The sequence below is a fragment of the Megalops cyprinoides genome, chromosome 12 (genome assembly GCF_013368585.1).
Source record: "Megalops cyprinoides isolate fMegCyp1 chromosome 12, fMegCyp1.pri, whole genome shotgun sequence".
Classification (NCBI taxonomy): domain Eukaryota; kingdom Metazoa; phylum Chordata; class Actinopteri; order Elopiformes; family Megalopidae; genus Megalops; species Megalops cyprinoides.
In genome coordinates this window covers 10,724,449-10,751,264 of record NC_050594.1, presented here as the reverse complement: position 1 = coordinate 10,751,264, position 26,816 = coordinate 10,724,449, and the positions used below count along the sequence as shown (strand labels likewise).

Sequence of the window (26,816 nt, the reverse complement as noted above, 5' to 3'; positions counted from 1 at the left end):
AAGGAACTCAAGGAATATTTCCCATATGCAATCTGTGCTTTGACACATCTTTTAGGATATTAATAGCCAGACAGCCCATATCCTTTGACAAAATTATTCACACTGTATGAACTCCATTTCAGAACTTATGAAGTAATAATATTAACTAAGTCCTTTTATGAGACATTAATTCAAGAGCTTCTATAAAGAGCAATACAATCGGAAAAAAACGCTTTCACACACATATACCACCGACCACTACAATGAGGTGTTAATGGGAGTTTCCTCTGAGATGATAGTCATTAAGTGCTGCTGAACTCCCAGTGGCAGCGGGAGACTCACAGAAACTGAGCTGCCGACTCTCGCAGAATTCACTGTACTGTGCAGAGTCCATCGTCCTGGTCTGCCTCTCCAATCTCTGCAAAAACATGAAGGTAAAGCGTGAGAAGGGCCACCATGACTGTACAATACCAGTCAACACTAGTCATAGCACACTCACCAACAGTACAGAGTCACAGCACACCCATTACAGAGTACAGAGTCACTAAATCATAGCACACCCTTTTACACTGTGGAGCCATAGTGCACTCTTAAACTGTACATGGTCCTACCTCACCCTTACCCTTACCCCAATACTAGTGCACAATAAGAGTCACAGTACACCCTCCAACACTACAGAGGCACGTACAAGCAATCTTTCAGCCACAGATCTACACTGGCTACACTGTGACAGTGTTACAGAAATGCTTCGTTTCAGTCATAACACACACACGCGCGCGCACACACACACACACACACGCGCGCACGCTCTTTTGCGTGAATTATCCAGTTTCCCCATTTCACAGCTGACTAGATAACATATGCAGTTAACTGTTTACACGGGAACAAACACTCATTCATCTGACTCACTAGCATTGAGCAAATACACAATCCACGATCATTATCCAAGCTACATTAGGTATTACATTTCTCCAAACACTATACATAAAATACCCCGCCGGGCACGGTGCGACCGGAGTATACTTGATTTACCTGCAGGTGTTACCGCGCAGCTCTTTCTGACGCGGCTGAACGGCACGAGCTCTGACGCCCCGGCGGCAGCTTTGCCACGCACCTGGGCTGCGTTTACAGGCAACAGCTGGCCAGACGTGGCGTGCAGACGACCCCACCGTTAATCACACGCGGGAACGCGGGGAGCGCCGGCGTCCGTATCGAGGCTTCCTCAGCTGTTTATTTGACTCCTCAAAGAGGCTCTTTGTGCAGCCTGCCGGCACGCCGAGGGAAGCGTTTACGGTAAACGCGCGGGTTTTATTACATAATAAGCATGCGCCGCGCTCAAAACACCTTGGGGCTCTGCTTTTATTGATAACTCTTTAGCATGACAAATAGCAGTCATCCAACATGTTTAAGCGCCCACGCTTCTCAATCTGATATAAATGATAGCTCTCACGTAATAACCTGCTACAATCACAGGAGAGGAATGCATACCCTCAATTCATTGAAGTCTCTGGCATTTTTATATTCTGTCTCCTCCCTGATAGCCATCTGAAAAGGTGTCTGATGCACCTGTCTGCAAAACTTTTATGTTTCTCTCTCCTGCTGTTATTTTCCCTTTTATTTTGTCCTGGTCTGCTCTCTAATTTGACTTGCACTGTTTGCATTAGACATACTTGCCATTCCAGCACCATCCTCAAGGGGGCAGTCTTGCTCAACAGCGTCTTGTGTTCTATGAATGCATGTTATTTTAGCAGGCGTCCTTACCCTGGGCAATGAACAAAGCTTACATTTAATTCCATGCATACAATCTACTCATACCCATTAATGCAGCTGAGTACCGAAGCCACTCAGGTTACATAACTTTGTCACATGTGCAAAAGCCGTGCCTTGTTCATGATTTGAATCAGTCTCCTTCTGGCCATGAGTTCAGTTCTCTGCCTAACTACATCAGCAAACTCAGATTCACAAACTCCTTATGCTTGTAAAGCAGCATCTCTGCAAGTCCATGTCAGTACATGGCGCTGTTTGCCATTACTTCACTGACTAGTCTACCATCCAGGGAAACAAGGTCCCTTGGAGACACTCTTGACTTGAGACCAATATAACAGAACATTACTAAAACACCATGTGCTATTCTGTATAACAGCTATTAGCCATAAATTCAAATGGTTCTGTTCGAATTTATGGCTCATAGCATTAAGCCCTTATTCAGCACCTATACTTAAAGGTTTGGATCCACTTTATTTTAGGGGAAAATCACAGCACTCAGCAAATTTGTGAGGCGTTTCTCCAGACCCCGTGCAGTCCACTGAAGGGCAGCGACTTTTTTTCTCAGAAGCTGCGTGTTGTGCAAACGCCTTCTGATAGCTCAGAGTTGTGGAATGTGTCCTGGCCTGAGCCCATGGTTGCAGGTATGTGTGGAGACAGAGCGTGTTCCCCTCATAGAGCTTGAGCCAGTCCCACGACTGTGGGGAAAAACTGCTCAACCTGAGCTTAGCTGGATCACACCAGGCCACCCAAACCAAACGGAGACATCTTATTTGGTTAGCTGGCAGTCATTGGAAATGCATATTAATGGTGCTGAAACACAGTACTCTGACTACTTACCATACAAGCGCAAGAGACTGTGATCTATATTAGTGTCCTTAAGCGCAAATCAGAGGTCTAGCTGGAGCGCGGTGGGGGAGTCCGCTGCAGTCTTGGAGTCTGGGTTTTACTCCAGAATGGGTCATGAGTGATTTGCGACTGGAGCCGTGGAACAGGAGTAGCTCTGTCCCTCCAGTTAGCGGGAGACAGGAGAAGCATTATGACCCTGGCCCGCTGACAGAAACGTGTGGCTTGTGATGTTGAGGGGAACGCTGTGTTTGGGGCTGTGATTAAATCATAACTTTGACCCACCTGCTAACGACAGATTAAACCTAAGAGGGATGATGTGGTCCACAGGGAGCACTTCGGTGGCTCTGCACTTCATTCCAGTACGGCTGACAGACATGGACTGCAGTGTGCAAATGAAAGACCACTGAAAGCATTTACAGGATATTCTACCTGGCCTGTATATACAGTAAGAATGTCTGTTGGACAGTTGAGGACAGAGTCCATTTGTGCAGTACGGTCCTTAACGTCTGATGAACTAGTATTTATCTCACAAAAAGTGTGAGTAAAGTAGTCGGGGGGCTTTGACAAAGAGCATTGTATGTATAAATCCATCGTGTTATATGTTTTCAAAAAAATATGATGTGTATTTTTCATGACAAGATTAAACAATGAAGGAATATTCCTGCTAAAAATTATGTGACTCTTACATTTCCAATGCACAACATTTTCACCCAACAAAATGATTGCTTAAGTGCTGTTGCCTAAATTGTGCATCATTATATGAACATACACTGGGACTCAGCCAGGGTAAACAAGGCCAAATGAGCGTTAATCAAACACACACAAATGTGAAGGACACCTGCTGCTACCTGCAACTCGGACAAGACCACAAAATAATACTTTAAACTTCCATTAACTTCTCCAGAAGTGGTGGCAGTGTAGTGTGGTGGTAAAGAGCAGGACTCGTAACCAAAAGGTTGCCGGTTCAATTCCCCACAGGGGTACTGCTGCTGCACCCTTGGGCAATGTACTTAACCCACAACTGCAACAGTAAGTCGCTCTGAATAAGAGCGTCTGCCAAATGCCAGTAAAGTAATGTAATACACTATAGCTCACTACATACGCTACATACTCTAAATTAACTTCTGCGGATAAACAAGGCTAAAACAAGGCACTCACAACATCAACTTCCAAAAACAGCCATGTTAAGGAATTTCCACGATACAACACTTCGAATTTCAACTCCAAACGAAAGCACAGCAAACAGGAAGTTAAACAGAGAAATTGTACAAACACGCTGACATCTTCAGAAATCCCCTTGTGCTAAAAGTATCTGAGGCACAATTCATTTTTCAGGAGAAAAGAGTCACTAGAGCACAGTATACTGTAGTCTGTACCTATTCTGGCTTGTGGATGTGCAACACGCTATCCCATGTGACACAGTGTTGGAAGTGGCTGCACCAGGCATGTATGAATCAGCCTTAAAAACGAAACATCCTATTTATTTCCCTCAGTATTTCCAACTAAACACTTTGGCTTCATATTCAAACACTTACTGACCTGCTTTACATGAATCTTAAAATTTATTGGTGGAGGTTCCGGTAACACATAAACAGTAAAACCTGTCAACTACCCAGTTTCCCAGAGCACAGCCTTATGTGACCTCTAAGGGTTTCCAGAGTTGATTTATACCTGCTTCATGGGTGTTCATTTGTAAACTGTACTGTGATTTCTGAGGACACCAAGCTGTTTCTGTAATTTGTATATTTAACTTTACTGCTTAGCCCGGATAAACTGGCTGCTGTTACCAATGACTCCCTGTGTCCGGTGAATGAAGGTAGTTTCTGTTAGACTGATTCAGAGTCTGTGCATGTCTTTATTTCCTTGGTGACTCGTGCTCCGCTCACTCTTAAATTATGTTGATTCTCACCTGTACTGAGGACAGGGGAAAAATAATGGACTGCAGCTGACACAGATACAGTGTGTCATATATAAGACGTGACTGTAAAGAACAAGCACCCCCACACCTTGAGGCGACTATGAGTATATGTCACTCTTTCTGTTATCTCACTATTCAAGGACATTCTCTCCACCTCAGGAATTACTTATAAAACTTCATACAACTTTAATACATTTTAACTTGAACCCTGGTATAAACGATTGTATGTTAACTGATACTGGATTTGTTTCATTCAGGTCTAGTTTACTCTGTTGCTGAGCAGCTAATTTGAAGGGGAAAAAACTACAGCTCCCATAATGCACATCAACCTCCTGCCACTGTCTCCATCCCATTGGCAGAGGACTTATCCCTTTTCAAAATATTTTGTGCTTCCTTTTCTACTCTTTTTGAACTAAAAATAATCTTCTGATCATTTTACAGCATAACTATTTCACACTTCACAATTTGCTCAAATTTAATATGGCAGACACCAGCGTTTGAGGGCTACATATCAAAACCTGTATGTAAATAAATCCTGTCACTGTACTTGAATAAATGAAAAAAATGTTGCTCTTAAAAGATAATGGTGACAACAGCAAAAGCAGATATTTCATATTTCAGAGTGTTTCTGTTGAGTGTGGGGAGCTCTTCCTTGCTATCTCAGCCCAGCATGTAGGTCAGGGAAGGCTGTAATTTAGACGCTCACGATGGCTTCACATCAGACAGGGATAGCTTTTCTTTGTCAGCAGTATGGACTTTTATTTCCTCAGGCAAACCATCCATCATGCGCAGGTTTCTCTAAGATCTCCTGACAGCCTGTTATTTTCTCCTGTTCTGCGCGCCACGCTCACATGGGAATGTTTAAGTGGCTCCGTGTCATCTTGTGTGGGATTGGCATTGTTTTCTCCGAAACGCCGCGGTGACAGTGAGCCGAGTGGATGCTATTCCCGGATTCGGGGGGGGGGGGGGGGGGGGGGGCGGGGGAGGGGAACGGACGTACATTCTACAAATTCCCACAAAAATCGGCTCACATAGGTCACAGTTCCTGCGGCCCCTCCCCTCCACATGAATCACTGCGTCAGGTGATTAAGTCTGAAGTGTCGCGGCCTACTATCACACGCAGCTGTCTGTAATCCCACAGATAAAGACTACCCTGTTTTCGGAAAAGACGTCCTTCAAGAAAATACACAATTTGGGTTCTCTGCTCTGACACAACACACAAAAACTAAAAAAAGAGGTGTGCAGCTGGGGACAGTTGTAGAGTACTTCGGTTAATGAAAGTTAACACTGGACACGAGTTCCCAGTTCAAATAAACGCAAATCACTGACATATTTTAAAAAAGATGTGGGAAATATCACCCAGCAAGTCATAGTGCTAACTGAAGTCAATAAACAGATTCTCAGGAGTTCATTTTCAAAATACAAAAAACCTTAATATGAACTTCAAGCTCCATTTAGACAAACGTCTTGTCCTTCTCCACACAGAGACCCTCACTGGTATTTAAACATCAGCTAGAGACAGGAGGAATGTAGAATGGCTACTGCCCACTTCAATACATGGTAAATGACCTCCAACTAATTCTCGTAAATGTTTACACCATTGTAGAAGGGGCAATGCTGGGAAAAGCTGATGACTTTAGTTCTAATCTCTGTTTGAGGGTGCCATGCTTTGACCATACTTATCTTTGCTTTGACACTGGAAGATAACTGGGCAGCTAGAAAACAAAGCACAGATTCATCATGACACTGACTGAGAAACAGACAGTTTCTGCTAATTTGTTAAACTCAATACTGTTTTACAAGCCCAGGCACACTACACTAATTTATCTTGTGGCTGATAACTACATGACTAAGTTTTAAAATATGCTTTTTTTATTTTTTCATAGTGTGAGACTCTCTGATGACTGGGTCTGGTGAGAAGGGGAGTGGGGAGGGTCACCCCATCTTACCTCCATCCTCTCCTGTTTGACCTCGTCCATGTCGTCCTCCTCCAGCAGGGCCAGGAACTCCCCGGTCTGGTCGATGGAGCCCAGGAAGTCCAGCGCCAGGCGCTGACGCTTGTTGCTGCTGCTGTATTTGTCTATGAGAGGGAAACGGACACACACAATGAGCAGGTCACACACAGGCAGAGAGCAATCTGGTCTGCAGTCAAGCTGAACCATGATAAGATGACCCCTGACCCCTGACCCCTGGAATCCCAAACTCTAACACCCTCCTTGCCTTCCCAGGTACCACCATGACTGTCTACTCCATTCAGAACTGGACTGATCCCAAGTGAGTATGTACCACATATTGACAGGACACTGAGACTTCACCCATGACTGATAAAACCCAACTGAAAGATACAGACATTGCTTTCCATTGGAGAATATGATGATTGGTTCAATTTCACAAGAGTTTACAGCCGATGATAGCTCTCACCCATCTGAAGCTTCACTGTAGCATCACTAGTAATGTATGTAACATACAAAAGAAAAATTACATACACATTAAAATTAAGATGAGAGGATATTTCACGCCTTTTCGTTAAAACTGAAACCCCTGCTTCAACTCTGCTTGATTGCTCACTATTGCAGCCAGAAACTTCCTTTTAATTCTTTAATACACACAGCAAACTTCCACCAACAGTCACACATTCTTAATCAAACTGTTTGGAAACTGGGACTACATTTCCCAAGCTGCACTGTAACAGAAGAGTGGTCTGGGGCGAGAGGTGAAAAGACCCTGAGGGGCTTCCAATTCAGGGGATGAAATCTTTGTCCAAATACAGTGTAAAGCATAAGCAATATAAAGTGTTGATTACTAAAAGTAAAAATTAACATCTTAGGGTATATTTCATTTACACATCGCAACCCTTCATCTTGCATGACTGACACTCTGTGAATTAACTCCAGAGCTATAGTTAAGAAACAATTATCTTCATGAAAGGATACCCTGTCAATCAAATGTGTCTGGCAGCAAATTACATGTGATTTTCAGCAATACGCTGAAAAACAAAAAAAAAAGCTTAATCAAGGAGCCAGGATTTATGACACCTTAATAACTGTGCTTCTCCGTCTCTCATGTTTCACAGAGCTGCCGAGGTTTAATTCAGAACACAGCACCAATTACGGAGTTTCCATGTCAACAGAGCAATTATATCAAAATGCTAAAAATGCCACTTAGAACAAACTCTCTTTCAAATAGCCTTTCAGTATGATATACATATGTTGATACATGTAATTACTCCTATATTTTTGGCTCCGATGCCTTCAAACTTGCCATTTGGTGCAGTGGGGTGTTTACACAGACAGTAGAACTGGAGGAACTTGGGATGGCATGAATAATAAACACCACTAATCTGCAGTGATGAGGCGGCACATTTCAGCCTGGCTAAATAAACACGGGCAACAAAAAAGTAAACCTTCATACAACGCAACACGCCATCTCAATAAAAAGGCTTTTTCTCTCTCCTGCCTCACAGGGCAGAGTGTGAGGAGAGAACTGAAACTGGAGAGGCTTCCACTCTTAAACACTTGGGAGATTTACTGAAAAGCCCAAATTTATGAATAAGTATGGCACAGGGGATAATTAGGTTATTTTACAAGGCCTAACTGAGAATTCCTCCAAAAAATCTGCTTTCTTTCTGAAAAGAAGGAGAGAGGCTGCATTCTGTTTATATGCCCTAAAACTGCAGAAGTCTTTCACCCTATATCAATGTGAAAATCACAGCTTTTACAGTTTTAAATCACAACTTACGACATTTCATTACGATGCCTGTTACCTAAAACTGTGACATCATGTTTATGCTTCAAGTGGTTCTGATTTATCTCTTGGTATACTCCTGTTTCTTTCCTTTTTTACTGAAAATGTTTCTAAATGTTTTTATATATTTTGATTAAATGCACTTTTTTCAAATGTTGGGTTCTTAAATTATTTTAGACCACAAGACCATATAAAATTTGAGTCAGGGACAGACCTGAACACCACGTAAAACCTGAGTGTGTGGCAAGCCAGCTGACCTCTATAGCTTCCTTTCCTGCATTCTGCTCTCTGTTTAAGAACAGGCTTGGAAAATGACCTCAAATGTATTCTATTTAGTCTCTGATTCCAGAGCCAATTGAAGCCATGCAGAAAAGCTTTATATGTAAGAGGGGAAAAAAAGGAGTTATTCACAGACACGCAGTCTCCTCAGTGATAGACTGCCAGGCGGCTCTTTCTAAACACCACAGTCACGCTGCTGTCTGTTGTTTCAAAATATTCTGAAGAGTCAAGAAAAATGAAATAAAACTGCTCAAATTAATATTTTTGGAGTGTGTCCCCTTCCACTGTTTTTGTGAATTACTGGGTCTTTATTGGACAAGAGAACCCATTATTGACCTCTATTTCTGATTTGTTAAAAATCTCTGGCACGATGTGTAGCTTGGCATTTTTGTACTCTGAAAGTGTGTTTTTTGCAGAGACGGAAGAAAAACACTAATCAAACCCTCACTTTGGTAGGAACCTGATGATCAATGATTTATTGGGATATTTGTGCCAAATGGGGAAGTCATTTTGCATCTGTCGCTATGGTTATGCATCACAGTAACATCTTGTGCTGACTGACAGGGCGTACTGGGCCGACTCTGGAGTCATTATGCATGCCGTCATCGTTTAAAAGAATGAGTGCTGGAGGAAGTTTCATTCATGTGCGAAAATCACTGATATTTACCAGATATGCTGAAATGGAGGGTAAAGTCACAGTTGAAGGCCACAGCACACAATCTCAAGTCTACAGGCCAGGAGAACATCTTGGAAATCTTCCATCGCTAGTTAAATGCTAACTCCTTTCTGTGATTTCACTGCCCACATGTTCTTAAGTGTGAGCTGATAAATAGCTATGAAATGCCCTGGGTGTTAGGACCTTTGAAGGACATAGCTGCTGGGTATGTTGGTGCTAACAGTTATTTGAGCTCAGCTGAAGAAGACGAAATTATGTTACAAAATGGACACGAGAGATTGTGATACTATACTACATTAAACATTTTGGATGACAAATGGAAGAGGTAAACTATACCCCAAAAGTTTTCATCATTACACAGTGTGTGTCTGCATGTGTGCACTGTGTGAAAAGCACCAGATGAAACACATCTGAGGAAAAACCTCAAAACAAAAATAAAATATCACAAAGCACCTGAATCAAGAGGATCTTCATCATCAATGCTTTTGAGGATTTTGGACTTGTAGTCTCGAAACTGCATGTACTTCAGCAGCCGACGCACTTTTTTCTAGAGGAAAGGGAGAGAGAAAGAAAAAGCATGTGTCCTTCATCGGGACATGCAGCAGAGCTTTGCCCTGTGCCCCTGCTCTACCTGCTTAACCTGAGAGAGTCATGAAATGAAAAGCAAAAGTGCAAAAATTGACCTTCCACAGTACTTATTTTCTAGATGTTATATCAGTTTAATTCAAATAAATCGTTTTTGTAAAACAGCAAACCTAATTTACATGCACGTTAAGGATTAACCTTGAAACAACATCAAAAAGACATTTAAAAGTTCCACCTAAAATGTAATACTGGTAAGTAATGCATTTCTTTCTTCTCATAAAATTCAGGCACATGATATTCATATAAATTAATTGACCTAATGCTTAAAGCTTCTTACATGCACACCTTTTAACACAACTGTAACACGTGCATGCACGCACGCACACACACACATATATATACACACGTACACACATGCACACACGTGGGCACGTTCACATACACATATCTGTACGCATGTATTAATAATCATACTGATATGCATCGTCACACGTTGCCATTTACCTTGTCCTTTCTCATCAGGAATAAGATGTCCTCAGCAGATATAACCCTGGCTCCTCTTAAAAGTGACACCTCAGCTGCTTGCTGGAGCTAAAACAAACCAAAAAAATCATATTAATTCCATGTCTGTTCCATCAACAATCCCTTTCTTTCAGTTTAGATTCATTAGCACCATACTACTATATTCACTTTTAACAAGACAAACAGTGAGTGGAATTTTTTTTTGTTCTATTTTGTTCTGTTGAAGAAAGTGAATCACACTCAGTATAAAACCTCTAACAGTAAATGTATGTAAATCAACATTTTATTGAGCCCACAAAGTGACACTCAACACGTCTTTGTTCTGCTGCTGAGGATCATCAAAGACTTAATAGGAAGGTTGAATATTCATTTCCACCCTCATGCTGCCAGCATGTGTCCTGGATTCGTTGACTCAAACAGCAGTAACTGGTTTTAATATTGGCAGAGGGGAAAAAAAAAAAGAGAAGAAGTTGGACTCTGTTTCCATTCTGGCTACCGTGGGCATGAGTTGTGGTCCGTAAATCATTACATTTGGAGCAGACGCATCATCTGAGCTTGAACGTATGCACATAACGCCATTACCGCTGCCTGGTAATGCGCCTTTGGCAAAACGGCACGCATGAGGGCAAGCACATAAGGAATTCTTTCCGCTGGGTTTGAGATAAAGACATTAGGGATGAGGGAAAAATCCTGGAGAGGAGCTGAACATATTCACCAGTGCCTATACATGCCAGATCTATCACACAGCTAAGAACTTAGAGGTGCAAGAGCTGGGAGTTTTGAAAGGAGCAGGCCGCACACTCACTCTGACTGTAATGTCCAGATGGCACTCCAATCAGAAAAAATAGGCAACACTGCAATCACATGTAAACAATCTTTAACCTCCAGTACAGACAGAATGCTCTTATAGGGGCTGTGATTGTTTTTCTTTGCTTGGGAGTCTAACACCTCATATGTTGCTGGCATCTTCTCCCAAAATGATAGCTGTCTGTGTGCAAATGTGTGAAAAAACCAAGTGCCTTGGAATCAACCAAGCTCTTTTTTTTTTTTTTTTATGAAACACTTTAAAGTGTCAATTAACTGGCATTCCCAATCCACAACTACAGGAGAGAAACAGAGTTTTATTTGATTTGATGTGGAAAATACTAAAACAGTCTTTGAATTTGTGTTGTTCACAGTAAATTCTAGTTTTCATTCTGCCAAACAAGGACAAAGTGAGTGAGAGATAGAGAGATAGACAGTATGAGAGACAGAAAGTAAGTGGGAATCGGGGAAAAAGATCTAGGGGGTGAGAACATGTCCTCTATGAGTCCAAATATGTAATGACAATTTTACAATTGAGTAGTTTAACAACATGCATTAAAACAGGCGCTGTCAAAAAAAAAAATACCTGCACAGAGGTAGTGGCGTCGTGCCAATCAATTTAGGTGGGCACATGCCCACCCAACATTTTGTAAAAATGTATTAATAATTATTCAATCAATCAATAACTTGCCTACATCGTTAAGCCTGCAGTCAGGGTAACCCGGCCTAGGTTTAGCTGAAATGAGTGAGCTTCCTCCGCCAGATCGCACCTCTTAATCCCCTCCCCCATCCCCCACCCCTCATCCTTCCCGTCTTCTACTGATAACTCCCCATCATCCACCAGTTCATCTCACGTCACAGCGGCAGTAAACAAGGTTAGCTATATTTAGCTGTTTACAATTGCTAGCCAATCAAATGTGCTGCTGCAAGAATAAGAAGGCATCTGAATTGTTCCTGTGTTGTCCCACAGACATATGCTGCAGTAGCCTAAAACTGTCAAAATATATCACGCACATGTCTACTTGGCTAGATCAGTATGCTAGCACAGACATACTGTGAAGCTGCGTTATCAACTTATGTTAATATTAGCTAGATAATGTTGTTAGCCAGCAAGGTCTCCCATTCTTAGTAATAACGGCAGACCAGCTACAGCTCGTTTGTCAGTTTGTAGTTTTGCCTGTACCAATTACACTGTCCGTGGGACAGTGCTTGCTAGCTAGCCACCAACACAACACAGCCTTTTCCATCTCCATGTCATGTATTTTGAACACAACTAGCGAACTATTTTTTGGCTGACGTTAACTAGCTTGCTAGCTAGCTAAATCTTACACTGCCAAACTTGCTTACTTCATTTCATGCTTGCCGCATAATGAGTAGCAGTGGTTGTCATTTGCCAGACATGTATGAATGTACAGTAGTTACGTGAAGTTTCAAGAACACTAATATATGCGTATGTGTATTTTTTTTTATGTCTTGAGTGTGGTTTTGAACATGTCTGAAAATGGTGCCCACCCACAAATTTGGTTTGCGTGACGCCCCTGCACAGTGGGTTCCAAGGCCTTATTCAAAATAAAAAATAAAGACAAAAACAAAATGGCCAATGGCTAACACATACTGGGAGTAGCCCTGACAGAAGCAAGTACACCTGCACACCCACCAACATACCGAAGGCAATCACATTATAAGATGTTAAATATCACATTATGGAAACATTTCACATTACATTAGGGACACACTGCATATATCTTTAGGGACCCACACTCTGTGATATTTTAGTTGGTGCACAATAAACACACACAGCAAACGTGCTGTAAAGATGCAGGGCGAGTGTGCTGGAAACATGTAGAGTGTTGCTCATACTTTCCCATGGAGGATGGGTCCCTATAGGATGACTTTAGGAGCTATGTTGGCTGTTGACTGTTTGCTTCCAGATAAAGGAGCATTATAATATTTGAAACGCCTGAGTTATCAAACCATAGAATATCTCAAACATGAATGTTCTGAGATTTTTTTTTTGGAAAGACACGCGCATACAGGCACACACAATCACACATACACACTACATATACATAAAAAACTGGCACAGATCAGACCGGTCACTGTTCTTGTTGGATTGTACTTTCTTCTGGCTTCAGTCATTATTGTGGTGGTTTCACTCTTTCCTAAACCACACAATTTTGTTTGAGTTTATTTCATTTTGCTCGCCAAGACACTTTCCGTTTACTGACAGTGCATTACCGGAAAGTTATGGTTACCATCTATGGATGACTGCTCCAGGCAACTGAAGGCAATTACTGCATTAACCGAGACGTTGGGCGATGTGGGAACACACAGTTCTGAATAAAATAACCCTTAAAATTACAGAGGTCAGCTGGAGCATGTGTATACATTCTGCAAACTCTTTATAGACCTAATACAGAATGATAACATTTTCTACGTAAACAGCAAGGCATTTAGAAACCAAATGAAAACATTCCCAACAGAAACAATCAATAGAACAGCCTATATGGTCTAAATCTATATTTTAAAAGTATATGTGTATTTCTTTTCTCATGTCCCTTTAGCAACTTACCAGGTTTAATACTTATTATCACATCACATCATTTTGCATGTATCATCACATGAATGTGTCTGTTCAAATGTCAGACCCTACACACTGCCTCATAACTTGATTTATATGCTGCAATAAAAAAGGTTAAATTGGTAAAACATAAAGACAATTTTTGGTTAACACTGGTACATTATAAGTTCCAGCAACATACTGCGTTCAAAAACAGAAAGACAGAGTTCTCATTTTAACTGAATTCTAGCTGACTTAAGAACATTTAAAACAATACAGCAATATAATAAAAGAAATCATTTATTGCTGTAAAACTAGCAAAAGATATTTATGGAGTTGTTTTGCACACAGAGATGAATAGCACTTCAGAGAACATGCGTGCTTTCTTCCCCCTATACTTGACAAAGGACCAACTGGAGCGCTCTGTCAAACCTAACCTCAATGCACTTTGCGCTTAAGTAATTCCTTGGCCAGCCCCTGAATGTGTGCCTTTTCCCAAATCATAAACAACATAAAAAGCGGACAAAAATAATAAGTAGTAAAAACACAAGACTTGCTAAAATGTGTGACTTAGAGCAGATGCTGTTCAACAGCTGTGACTACTTCACTGGCTTTTTTGACCCCTAGTGATAGCATATTGATACTGCAGGAGCTGTTCACTTGGTCAGTGATTTGTTGAGTGCAAGAATGAAGTACACTGCAGTTCTACAACTGCTTTCTTCCGTTCACATTCAAAACCAAGGGAGAAAACTACATCCTGTCGCTCAGGGAAATACAGAAGTGGGCTTCTTCCTCTCTTGTTCACTCTCACTGTTATGAGTACACCTAGGAACCCATCCCTCTCTCTGAGCTCAAAAGCACACATGCAAAGGACCAGCTGTCCGTGCTAATTCACACCATCGTTTTTTAAACACCTTGCATTTCCAACTGACACCGGACTCAATCAGCTGGTTCGTGTCACATTATGGCTGAGGCAAAGGCCTACCTTTCAAATTACGACCTGTCAAGGAGTGAAAACAAACAAGAGTATAATTTCCACTTTATTGCTACTGCAAAGTTCTGAAATGAAATCCCTATTTAATCACACTGGAGAAGGCAACAGGAAGACAGGGGAGTATTCCAGCCACAACTTCCTTCTAAAAATCAATTAGCCTGCTTCCTCTGGAGGAGGGAAATCAAAGGTAGCTCATGTTTGAAACACATGGGTACTTTAGAAAGAGTTCCACCTGCTAGACCTCACTATTTGTGGTGTGCCAGCAGAGTGCTTAAACTCACCACTCTCTTCATTCTACAAATATCCACTTACTTCATGAGAGCAAGTGAAAAAGGCTTCATAAATCTGTTAATTCTCTCATTTCATTTTTCCAAATCTCCCAACTTCACTTCACTTTCAAAAACACAGAGTACCCTTTATCCGTACTCTATTCCTGTCAATAACTCTTAAACAACTTAGTTTTAACCAACATTATTGTTGACTATGTGATTCTATGAAAATCCAAGCCTGACTGCAGCCTAACCAAGTCTGATTATATCAAAACCAAGCCTGACTGTTTCCTAGCCAAGACTAACTGCAGCCTAACCAAGTCTGATTGAAGCCTTACCAAACCTGACTGTGGCGTAACCAACCCTGTCTGTAGACTAACCAACCTGTCTATATTCTGGCTATCTGTAACCTAACCCAGGCTGATTGCAGCCTTTCCAAGCCTGAATTCAGCATAAAGAAGCCTAACCACCTTTACTGTTACCAAATCAACTTGACCACTGCCTAACCAACCTGACTTCACAAGTTCATAAAAAGTGTGCATAGTGTCAACAGAATTTCAGATGACAGCTTTGATGGGCGCTTGTCTTTTTCTGTTTATGTTTTTGAATTTCATTTACATTTATTCATTTGGCAGACGCTTTTATCCAAAGCAACTTACACAGGTTACAGTTCTTTACAATGTTATTCATTTATACAGCTGGATATTTACTGAGGCAAATGTGGGTTAAGTACTTTGCCCAAGGGTACAGCAGCAGTGTCCCAGCGGGGATCGAACCGGCACCCTTTCGGTTACGAGTCCTGCACCTTAACCCCTATGCTGCACTGAAGTTAAGGAAATGAACATTTTAGCTAACGGTAAATGTTTTCAGCTGGTCCAAGACAGTGCCACTGATATACTGAGGACAGCGGAGTGACAAACAAGCTGACAAGAGACAGCCTTCAGATTCCACTAAAAAACCCCTGTAAAAAGCATAACATCATAAAATAAGCTACGATGGTATCAGTAAAACTATGCTGTTTGAATAATAAACTGTGATGGTATCAGAGAAACTATGCTGTTACTGGAGGAGCTTGAGCTGTGACAGCATATGAGGAGACAAGGCATTTGTTTGTGTTGTGCTTGTGTTGAAGGTCTTAATGAAGATGTTTGGCAGTCTGTTATCAATGTTTTCTGAAACCTACAGTCCCTGAGGGCAGGACAGATGGGCAAACAGAGTCAGTGCTTCTGGTCTATTCCAGCATCACTAAGATACCAGAGACTAATAGGCCTCACACCACTACTGCCTCATAGTACCCTTGAAACATGCTGCACAAACCTTACTAACAACACATCTGCTGTTTGAATCACCAGCCCATTTCATCACAACATTCTCTCAGGACAAAGCAAAGTCGCAGGACGAAAGCAGAGGCCTTTAAACTCTGTACCTGTATTTCACAGGACAAATGCCTGGGTCTTTTTACTCTGTGTCTATGTCTCACAGGATGAATGCACAGGCCTATAACCTATACCTATGTACCTGTGTCTGACAGGATGAAAGCACAGGCCTGTAGGCTATACACCTGTGTTCAACAGGTAGTTATCGTAGTTACTCTAGTTACTGGAGTTAGAGTACATGGAAAGATACTGTATATTTTCTTGAATGAATGAAAAACCAGTCACTCAATTTTCAAGGTGTGCTATCCAACAACTGCAAAGAAGCTATCTGCAGTTCCCTGAAACATATGAGCCATTTAAGGGTGATCAATACATGACAATAATATCCTTAGGGAAGCGTCAGAGGACAAGCACTGATTCGAAAACAGGGTTCTCTGTCGGATCGCTGTCCTTCAATTCGCATCGTGAAGGTCACTCCAGAAATCAGGGTGTAAAGGAAGCGGACCAGTAAGAGCCCCTCCACTCAGAAAGGGGAACAAGCCTAAAAGGCTAAAATATGCACACGCTTTAGTTTCCAGCACAGTATAAAAATGCTAAATGTCTCAGACTTTAGCGCAGCGGTGTACATATGTATTAGTTAAGCGGACAGCCGAGGGCCTCTCTCCTGATTAAATTTACAGCAGTGGCTTCCTCAGAGAGCGGGGTGGGAAATGGCACCCCAGGGCTCCATTAAAACCCTGGACCCAGAACAATGCCTCAGCACAAATCCAGCCAACTACTGCACCTGCTGTCTCAGTCCACCAAACCATGACCGAGTCACGCACTGTGCGAATACCATGTGACAGTTTTTCACCGCAGGGATTGGAGCAGAAGATGCAACCAACATAGAACCGGTTCACCCAATGGCAGCCCAGACAGAGACCTGGATTAAGAGCAATGTAACCGTTTCCATTTTACAGTGCAAACCATTTTCTTTACTGTAGTCAAATTTGCTTTAACGCTGGACTCAACTGATTAGCAATGTAGCACAATAATTTTTTTTTTTTTTACTTTTTCATGTTTTCTGATGTTTTAACCCTGACTTTGGAATCATTTTGCACATCAGACTCCCATCACTGTGACATCCATTCATCTCCCTCATGAGAGCGACAAATGCAATCCTCCAATAAGCCCGCATGCCAAGGACTATTTTTCACACTAAATGTCACCCATAGTGCACCCATAGTTGGGACCACTAAATGGAGGATAGGTGTGTCTCTTGCTGACGTCATGCAAGGAGCTCATAAGCACCAGATGAGTCACCGGAGGAAATGAGTAGTAAAATTAGAAAGCAGCATTACTGTGGAGGAAGCTCAGAAGAACAATTAAATAAAACTCAGCTCTGATTAGATAAAATGTGAAAGATAAAATCTGCTCTCTGTGTAAGCAGAATGCAGAAAACAACAACTGAATGAAAGACATGATAAATATGTGCTCCAATAAAATTAATATAACAACTGCATTTCTACTTCTATTATACTGCTCTTAATATGGCCAAATGCCTGTAGTGGTAAGAGTTGTCAGTTTGATCCCCGTGGAGCACCACTGTTAGATTCATTAGAATATACCTAACCCACACTGCCTCATTAATAAAACGACGATAAAATGGATGATATATATATATAAACTATGTGTGTTGTTCTTGAGAAGAGCATCTGCTGAGCACATGTAAACAAAAACCTATAAATGAATGAAGCATAAAATAAATGGCTGAACTAACAAGTGGTTGCATGCAAGCGCCCATTTTGTCCTAATCCATGCATATTATCTCTTTGCCATGGGGGTTTCATCAAAGGAGTGTGGTAAAACTGAAATCAAACAACACGGAATGGTTCATTTTTCAGGATGAAAATCGTGTCGTAAAAATGTGACCAGAGGACTTTCTCTTCAGCCTTCACATGCTGTCATACAGCTTTTCATTCACACAGCTTTCATACAACACTTCATATTTCCAGTCACCAAACTGTCTCCAGATTTATGCGCTGAACGGATGGATACATTTATTTACAAGCCTTCCTGTTTCTATTCCACTCTCCAGTGAAGTTTTCCCGGGGTCAGAGAATCATTTTCCAGTTGTCCCCAAATGGCTCTGGGTCTTCTGGTTTTTCAATTTTCTCTGAAAAACGTACCCTGTCTATGTGCTCCATTGATTCTCCAATCAGTGACATAAACCCGGCGTAAAACGTCCATCTTTTTTAAGCTGTTTCATAGTGAACAGCATCTCTGGAATGTAAAGGCTTGGTCAGAGAGAAAAGCATCTCTGTACGTTGAGATCAGATCTACCGTAATGCGCTTTCACAGCAAATGATGGTCATGCTGCTGTAGTGACACAGCCCAACACAAGGGGTCACTGTAGGGATCCCATTGAGATCCATCTTCAAATATGTAGCAGGCCCACCATTTCAATTCAATCTTCTTCTCTTTTCGGCTACCGTTTGTAAATCCTTCAGGTGAATTAGCATGGAAAATAAAAGACATTATGCACAGAGGGGGTGGGACAAAAACTCACAAATAAAATGTTTAAATACAAACCTTAAAGGTTAGAACAGAGAGCTTCAACAATTTCAACTGCCAAACTCTCATGAACACACAAACCTTTTTAACTGTATTTAGTGCTGAAATTCAGTATATGATCCCTACAGAATATAGTGTAGAGTTACTGAAAAATTATACCCACATTAAAGTAATCATGCTGACACTAAATTACTGTACACTGTAATTACACTGACGGTAAATGTGAAATGTGAAATGTAAACTGACAGCAAACATTCACAGATATTACAACATACCCTACTACTAATGTTGACAATAGTCAGAATGGCAGCTAACAAATACACAATGATCATCAGGATCTGGATCAAGTTGTATGTTGCATCAGACTGTATGTTCTGTAACATACTGAGTGCTCCAGGAAGAACACTGTTGTTGTTAATGAGAACTGAACATGGTACACATCTTTAAGATTCAGCACTGACTACAGTTATCAGGCCAAACAGTGATCAACACTTGAGCTCTGACCACTATTTGAGTCTGCTGCCTTCTGAAGTGGGAGAGTGAGAGAGAGAGGGAGAGAGTTAAGGACAGATGGAGTGAGGAGAGAGGAAGACATTTATACCCGAACAAACAAACATGTCTACTAAACAAATAAAAGAAAAATATTTGCTTCTTAGACTTTATGAGGGCATTTGATTCAATTTGGCATGAAGTTCTGTTTCTGAAACTTCTTCAAAGTGGTGTCGGGGATAAAGTATATGACCTCATAAAATCAATGTACTCTGAAAATACATGCTGGAATAAAATTTGTGAATAGAAGAACAGATTTCTTCACTCAAGGGCACAGAGTGAGACAGAGCCACAGTCTGAGTCTAACACTATTCAACATCTTCAGCCCCTGGACACTGACATTAAAAACCTGCTCTGTGCCGATGACCCAGTCCTGCTGTTGCCCATAGAGGAGGGCATTCAGCAAAGCCCAGCTCTGTTAGAGCAGCACTGCCAGCCCTGGGCCCTGTCACTAATAGGACTAGAGTCACGATCTTTCAGAATAAGAAAATCTCAGCAATACTAAGAGCTGAACCCAGAATAGCATCCACTCCTGAAGCTCACTGAGCAGATAGTTAGTTTCAGGAATTCCCTGCAAGAACAATTCCAGTTGAAGTTGACCAAATTACAAAACGTCTCAAACAATCTCATCTGGAACATTGCTTTTCACTACTAAGACTAAACATTCGAAAACATAAAACAAAATAAGGTGGTATCAGACCTTAAAAGAGATACCCTGGCAAAACATGTGATATTGGTCAATAAATTCAAAGCAGAGGCAGATACTGAGCAAATACTGGCTGAGTGATCCAAGCCTGGCCGCTGTGAAGGGCTGACACAGGCAAACCTGGCAAGCCAGGGATGATAGACACGACAGGCTCTGTGATCACTGCACTGGAGAGACTGTGACAGAGATCCACTTTGCAATGTAGTAAATACTCATAAGCCCAGGAAACAGTGACTAAAATATCAGTCATGCCAGTCATGCTAAAGCTGTGCTAGCATGTGGAGTATGTGGGTTTTTAAGGTCCTACAAAAAAATGAACCAATCAAATCAAAATACACACTCATACTGATCTCCAGTAAACGGTACTAGCAGAGGGCACTACAGGTCATGTATCACACAGTGAAACAACAGCACCTGCCATCTGCCCAGAACACAGTCTGCAGTGTTAACTCACAGCTTGACCAACATCAAATGATCAGCCAAAGGAAAAAAAAAATTCACGGACCAAACTGTGGCAGTGAGCTGACTGCTTTGGAGAATACCATCAAATAATTACATAAACTTTACATAAACCATGATAACTGTGATTTCCATTACGCTAACAGGCATTATAAAACTGTTTATGTCAAAGCGATTCATTCACCTCTTTCTCAAAAATATGAACCTGACATCTTTGAGCAGTTAATGAAACCTAATATTTAGGTAGCATATTACAGCTTTATTGTGCTCTACAGGGCCAGCTCTCGCACAGACCCCCAGACCTACAGAGCAGGCCCAGGTCCCCTCTGGGAGCAGTCAGTAAATTATTTCAGCCTGTCCGGGCTTTCTAGCTTTGGCAGTGCACTCCAATGAGGAGTTCATAATGGTAACAGCCCCTTGCTCATCTAAGTGGAACTCATGCTTGCTCCAGCTCTGTCTGGAGCCAGCTCTCACTGTCATAACATTCAAGTTTATTACAGCACGCTGTCGTGAATGGCGACAGAGGTGAACATTCCCTCCTCCAGGTGAGAGGATGGACATCTTTTTCAGCTTCTGGGATCTGCAACATGCAGAAAATGGACAGATCTTTTTTATATTAACCTTAAAACACAACATGTTCTGCTGATGTCCAGAGTAACTTTGAATACTGTGTGGTATTTGAAGAACTGCTTAACTGTGAACGTTTTCGTAAGATGACAGTATAAAAATAACACTTTCAAGCAGAATAAAATTCTGTGAAATATGGCATGAATATTTCAGTGTCCCTCTCATTGTTATATATTTCCATGTGTCTTGTGTGAACGTGCCTGGATACTGTACATGCTTTCTATTTCACATTGTTTCCAGTGGGAAAGTGTTTTAAGGGAACTTACAGTTTTGTCACAGCCATTTCCTTTTCCAAGCTCAAATTAGAACCAAGCGCTAGCTGATCAGCACACCCAAATGAAAAATGACTATTATTTATGATTAAATTATTTTCACCCATACAGTACAAGGAATATTCATCACTGAGTTCTAATCCAGTGCCGCATGTATGTGTCCTTTCTCCTCAGTAAGGGAAGCTGGCCCTGCCTCCCTAAGAATCTGTGCAGTTTGAGTCGCAAATCTGTCACAACCTCTGAAATCCAGTAGGTTATTCACAGTGATAGGGCTGCAAAGTTATACACAGAGCTTTGCAGTGATGTGCAGATTCAGATTCACCACTCACACTCACAAGTCTCCTCAGAGCAAGTCTGAAAACAGGAAAAGGCCATTTTATCACCAGTCTACAAATATCCATCAATCAATTATTTAATCAAAAAAAAAATCCTGAGGAAATATGACATAAACAGGTGGTCAGGTAAGGAAAAAAACTACCCCGAAAACGCCAAACATTACCATTGACAATGCCATTACCCTCCAGCTCACATCGGGACCCAATGTAACCTCTCTTATTGGTCTCTGAGTTAAGAGGCCCAGCCCCCACAGAGGTCAAAGGTCAAAACAATGAAGGAAAAGTGACACTTTCCCCTGCTTTGTGTCTGCAGCAGGCCACGCTTCAGGGTCAGAGGTCAAATCTGCGCAGCGTGTCAGAGCCCCTCTGACTTGCTGACAGAGGCACAGTCTAACCCTGTGCATCACAACCATTAAAATCTGCAGCCTTGTAAAAAAAAAATTACACAACCGCTCATCATGCCAAGATGTTTTCTCTCTTAATCCCTTTAATTAGTTTAGTTCATGTGAATCAGCATACCTGAAATTTTTCCTGAGGGAAAAAAACACCCACAGCAAAGTCTGGGAGAATCTCCCCAGTCTGCATCTGTGGTTTTCACACTTTCAACAGGAGGGGAAAAAAAATACCTGCTGGCTACATTTCTGTCTGAGGGCTTTCATGATATAGAAGCACGTGCATCACACATACGGAGATCGTTTTCTTCCATAGAGCTTTTATTTTGACCAGAATGCTGTGTTCAGCTTCTGAAGGGATGCCTCAATGAGGTATGCGACGTGTTCGTTCCTGTGCAGTTACCGATATTCATAACGCCTCTGATCGAGTGACTGCACACTGTGGAATGCCCTCCCAACACAGAGCTGTTGTTCTCTTATTCCTGCGGTTTCGGTCCGCTCGCGTCTCCGACTTTATTCTTTCATGTGTTGATTGCGTTCCTGTAACCGTGGCCTGAGGCAAGTGTCTTTTATTAAGCCGTGCATTAACATTACTCTGTTTTTTTAATGCGATTCTTTTCATGGCTTTACCACTGCTGCTGTCTGCTCCTTTAAGTCCTGGGATACTCGGCACAGTAAAACACACCTGGTAGTAACAAGGGCAGCAGTGATTTCTCTTTCTTGGCCTGCTGAACTACATCCTAAAGCCAGACTGTAAGTGTAAATGTTTAAGTCTTTTGTTCTACCGCATAATCTGCAGCATATTACAGTTGCTTTGTTCTCAGAGAACGTCTTACCATTTAACCCACTGCCACCTGCTCGTAAGGTAAATACCATAACAGCGCTAACAATGGTGTGAATGTGCATGTGTGTGCGAGTGTGCGTTGGCGGCTGAGGGAGGGTGGGGAGAAAAGAGATTCCCATCATACCAGATTGATGAGCTGGGTGTGTACAATGTCTTCCACCAACGCTGCTGTCTCATGCAGGGGTCTGCGGGCATCTCCCAGAGCGAACCTGCGGAGAAAACAACAATCAACACCATTGAAACGATACATCTCCCACAGCAACCCTGCAGAAATCATCATTGCAGAAACATCTCTCACAGAAACCCTGCAGAATTCATCCCCACAAAGTAAAATACAACTCTCACACCAACCCTGCACAAATCATCATTACAGAAACATCTCCCACAGCAACCCTGCAGAAATTATCATTACAGAAATATCTCCCACAGCAACGCTGCAGGAATCATCCCCACAGAGTAAAATACATCTCCCACAGCAACCCTGCAGAAATCATCATTACAGAAACATCTCTCACAGCAGTCCTGCAGAAATCATCCCCACAGAGTAAAATACATCTCCCACAGGAACCCTACAGAAATCATCATTGCAGAAACATCTCTCACAGAAACCCTGCAGAAATCATCCCCACAAAGTAAAATGCAACTCTCACACCAACCCTGCACAAATCATCATTACAGAAACATCTCCCACAGCAACCCTGCAGAAATTATCATTACAGAAATATCTCTCACAGAAACCCTGCAGAAATCATCCCAACAAAGTAAAATACAACTCTCACACCAACCCTACAGAAATCATCATTGCAGAAACATCTCCCACAGCAACCCTGCAGAAATTATCATTACAGAAATATCTCCCACAGCAACACTGCAGAAATCATCATTACAGAAACAACACATCTATAGCAAACCTGCAGAAATCATCACCACAGAGGAAAAATACATGTTCCATAGCAAACCTGCAGTTATCATCATTACAGAAACAACTCCCACAGCAGACCTACAGAAATCATCACTAGACACAATCTACAAAAAATAAAATAGTCAACACTGCACACAATACACAACACAGCTGTAGAGTGACAAAGCCTCACCCACACTTTCAAATTTTGGTCTCTGTTCAGAACCATATGACAAAAAACATTTCATCTCTATTATATAAAATCATAGGTTTGCTTTCACAAAAAGAGATCTTTATTTCATCCAAGTTCACACTGTAATTGTTTCGATTTCATTGTCTGACAGTTGGTTTTCTTATGCTCATTTGCCCTCTTGTTTGGACCATAACTGCCTTTTTCTCTATTACATAACCATTTTAGTTTTTTCTTAAAGCATATACTGCATCATAGATGTTAACAAGACATAGACATCCAACCCACACTTCACTAGATTACCTAAAAACATACATACTGTGTCATATTGCTTGCATTTAAGAAACATGTCATATCTACAGTCAAGCGCATTCACCAAATAGCTAAACAATCATAAAATAAAGAGGAAAGACAATTTCATTTCAGAGATTCAGAAAATTCAGCAGCAATACACCACACACTCTCTCACCATAAACTGCTACCCGCATTCATTCCAAATTAGTTTAAAATTAGAGATTTTAACACAAACAAATGTTACATAAAACAACTGCAAAACAAGCATCATTCTCTTTTCTTTACACTAAAGAATTCTTAATGAAGACAGACTCCTTTCTGTAGATTACTCAGTCACAATATAAACATGTGTGGCATCAAAGACTGTTTAAAAAGGGTCCATAAAAAGGCCTAAAAGAACATTTAAAAGAGGAAACAAATGCAGAGAATCCAGAGCATTTCTGTGGCTGTTCAGAAGAAAGGGAAGCCGTGTCATTAAAAGGTGGTCATTTTATTGCAACATTTATCGAATGTTGAGAAATTAAAAAAAAAAAAAAGCTTTGAATGAGCTTCTCCACAGGAACAACCAAAGTGGACAACATTCCCCCAAACAGTTTCTGCTCTTTTTATTACATCAAAGAGTTTATCTGCTGTAATGTGCAGGAATAAAAACGCATGCCTCTAAAATGTCTTGAGAAACTCACATGAAAGGCCCTGCACAGCTGCACTTAGAGACACTAGTAATTAGCAAAAAATAATTCACACCAGTTCGCCAATATTTTATGGTAAATCCTATCAAAGCATGTGGGTTAGCTGCTGGGAAAAAGGCTGGAGGGGTCAGTATGGCAAGATAGCCATTGCAGTGAGGGTAAGGTATATCTGAGAGATTAGGTTTTTAACAGCAGGGAGGGTAGTAGGTGGTTAGCGTATAGTAGGTGTGGTGCTGTGCAATGGGGTGGCTTCAGTACAGCAGGTGAAAGGTTGTGTAGGTGGGGCATGTTGAGGTGTGGTACAGGCAAGCAAGGTGTAGTAGTAGGATTTGTATGTTTTGATAATGAGCGAGACACAGCAGGATTTAAAGGATCAGACAGATCTGGGCTGAGAGGTCTGAAGGATGTTTGGAAAACGATGACGGAGGGGGAAACCCAGGCTCGCAGTCTGAGCGACAGACTGCGAGTGGAAACCGTGAAGACACAGGTGAGAGCCGGGGAAAGGCAGAATCATCAGTGAGTTACCAAACGGTTGTCAAGGAAGCAAAAAACAGGGAAAAGATGACTAGTCACGTAGCCTGGACCAGTAAGTGTAGTTACTGAGGCTGACAACTCACAAACGCCAGGTTTAATGGGTTTAAGCAGACTATTAAAAAAATAACAAAAGAAAGACAAAGCCTCACCACTGACGGGGGTACGATCTAGAGATAACTGTAACTGGGGAAAACCACAAACGCTGCAATGTACCGCACATTTAATAACACACATTTACTTGTAAAAATAGTGGAATCAAAACTGTAATTATGATATCATAAAATTGATGTATGTAACATTGTAACGAGTAATTAAAATATAAATATACACATTCACTGATTAATATACAAATGCAGGTAATAATCTTGTAAATGTGTGCAATATGTACCATAAATATAAAAGAATGTTGGTTGGCGTGATTCTCTGTGGCCCAGGAACAGAGTGTCACTGGCATGAATACTCAAAGCTGCAAATAGCCAATCAAGCAAGCAAGCAAACCTGACAATGCGATTGTGACGGCATCTGTACTAGAAAACAGAAAATACGGCAATGTTGACACAACATATTTCACCAGGAACAATGTCCTTCTTGAGCACGCCTCCAGCGTTATGACAAAAGTCAAACGTGGCACCACCTATGACTAATTATTTTAAGATTGATAGAGATTTGCATTTAAATGTTGAAGAGCTAATTTCTGTTTTCACATTTGGCTAGGTAGCTAATGAGTTCATACTGACCTTTTAGTCATTCAGATATTTAATAAAGCTGGTGTTGCTAGGTGTTTGGTGTGCACTGTCCCCTTATTTTGATCACCAATCGTCTTTTTAAGGAGCTTGTAATGAAATCCTTGAACGTGTCGATTATAAAAGTCGAACAAGTCTAATAATAAATGATACATTTCCAAGTTTTCCCCCACACTGACTACAAGGTCAGCACTTCCCAATGCTCAAAGTGTTCCTGCAGCTCCCCAGAAAGAGGAACAGACAGCAGACAGCTGGGAAATCAAATGAATTATCCTGTGAACACATTTAGTCATTTTTACGTCAGTCATGTTTCTTAGAAGTTCAAAATTCCACCCCATGAGTACAAACACTGGTGACATTTACTAATGACACAATTGCATCCATTGTTACAACCTCTTTCTGTCAACAC

The 26,816-nt window shown here is 41.4% G+C and overlaps 1 protein-coding gene across 4 annotated transcripts in view; it reads right to left on the bottom strand.

The window, feature by feature from the left end:
* supt3h (SPT3 homolog, SAGA and STAGA complex component) overlaps positions 1-26,816 on the bottom strand; it is a 104,407-nt gene that overhangs the window by 24,930 nt on the left and 52,661 nt on the right. For all 4 annotated transcript variants that reach the window (XM_036542068.1, XM_036542069.1, XM_036542070.1 and 1 more), the window contains exons 3-7: positions 23,181-23,265; positions 10,299-10,385; positions 9,663-9,756; positions 6,460-6,590; positions 322-397 (exon numbers count right to left, since the gene is read on the bottom strand). In XM_036542068.1, the coding sequence (XP_036397961.1) occupies positions 322-397; positions 6,460-6,590; positions 9,663-9,756; positions 10,299-10,385; positions 23,181-23,265 (473 nt within the window). The remainder of the gene's footprint in view (positions 1-321; positions 398-6,459; positions 6,591-9,662; positions 9,757-10,298; positions 10,386-23,180; positions 23,266-26,816) is intronic.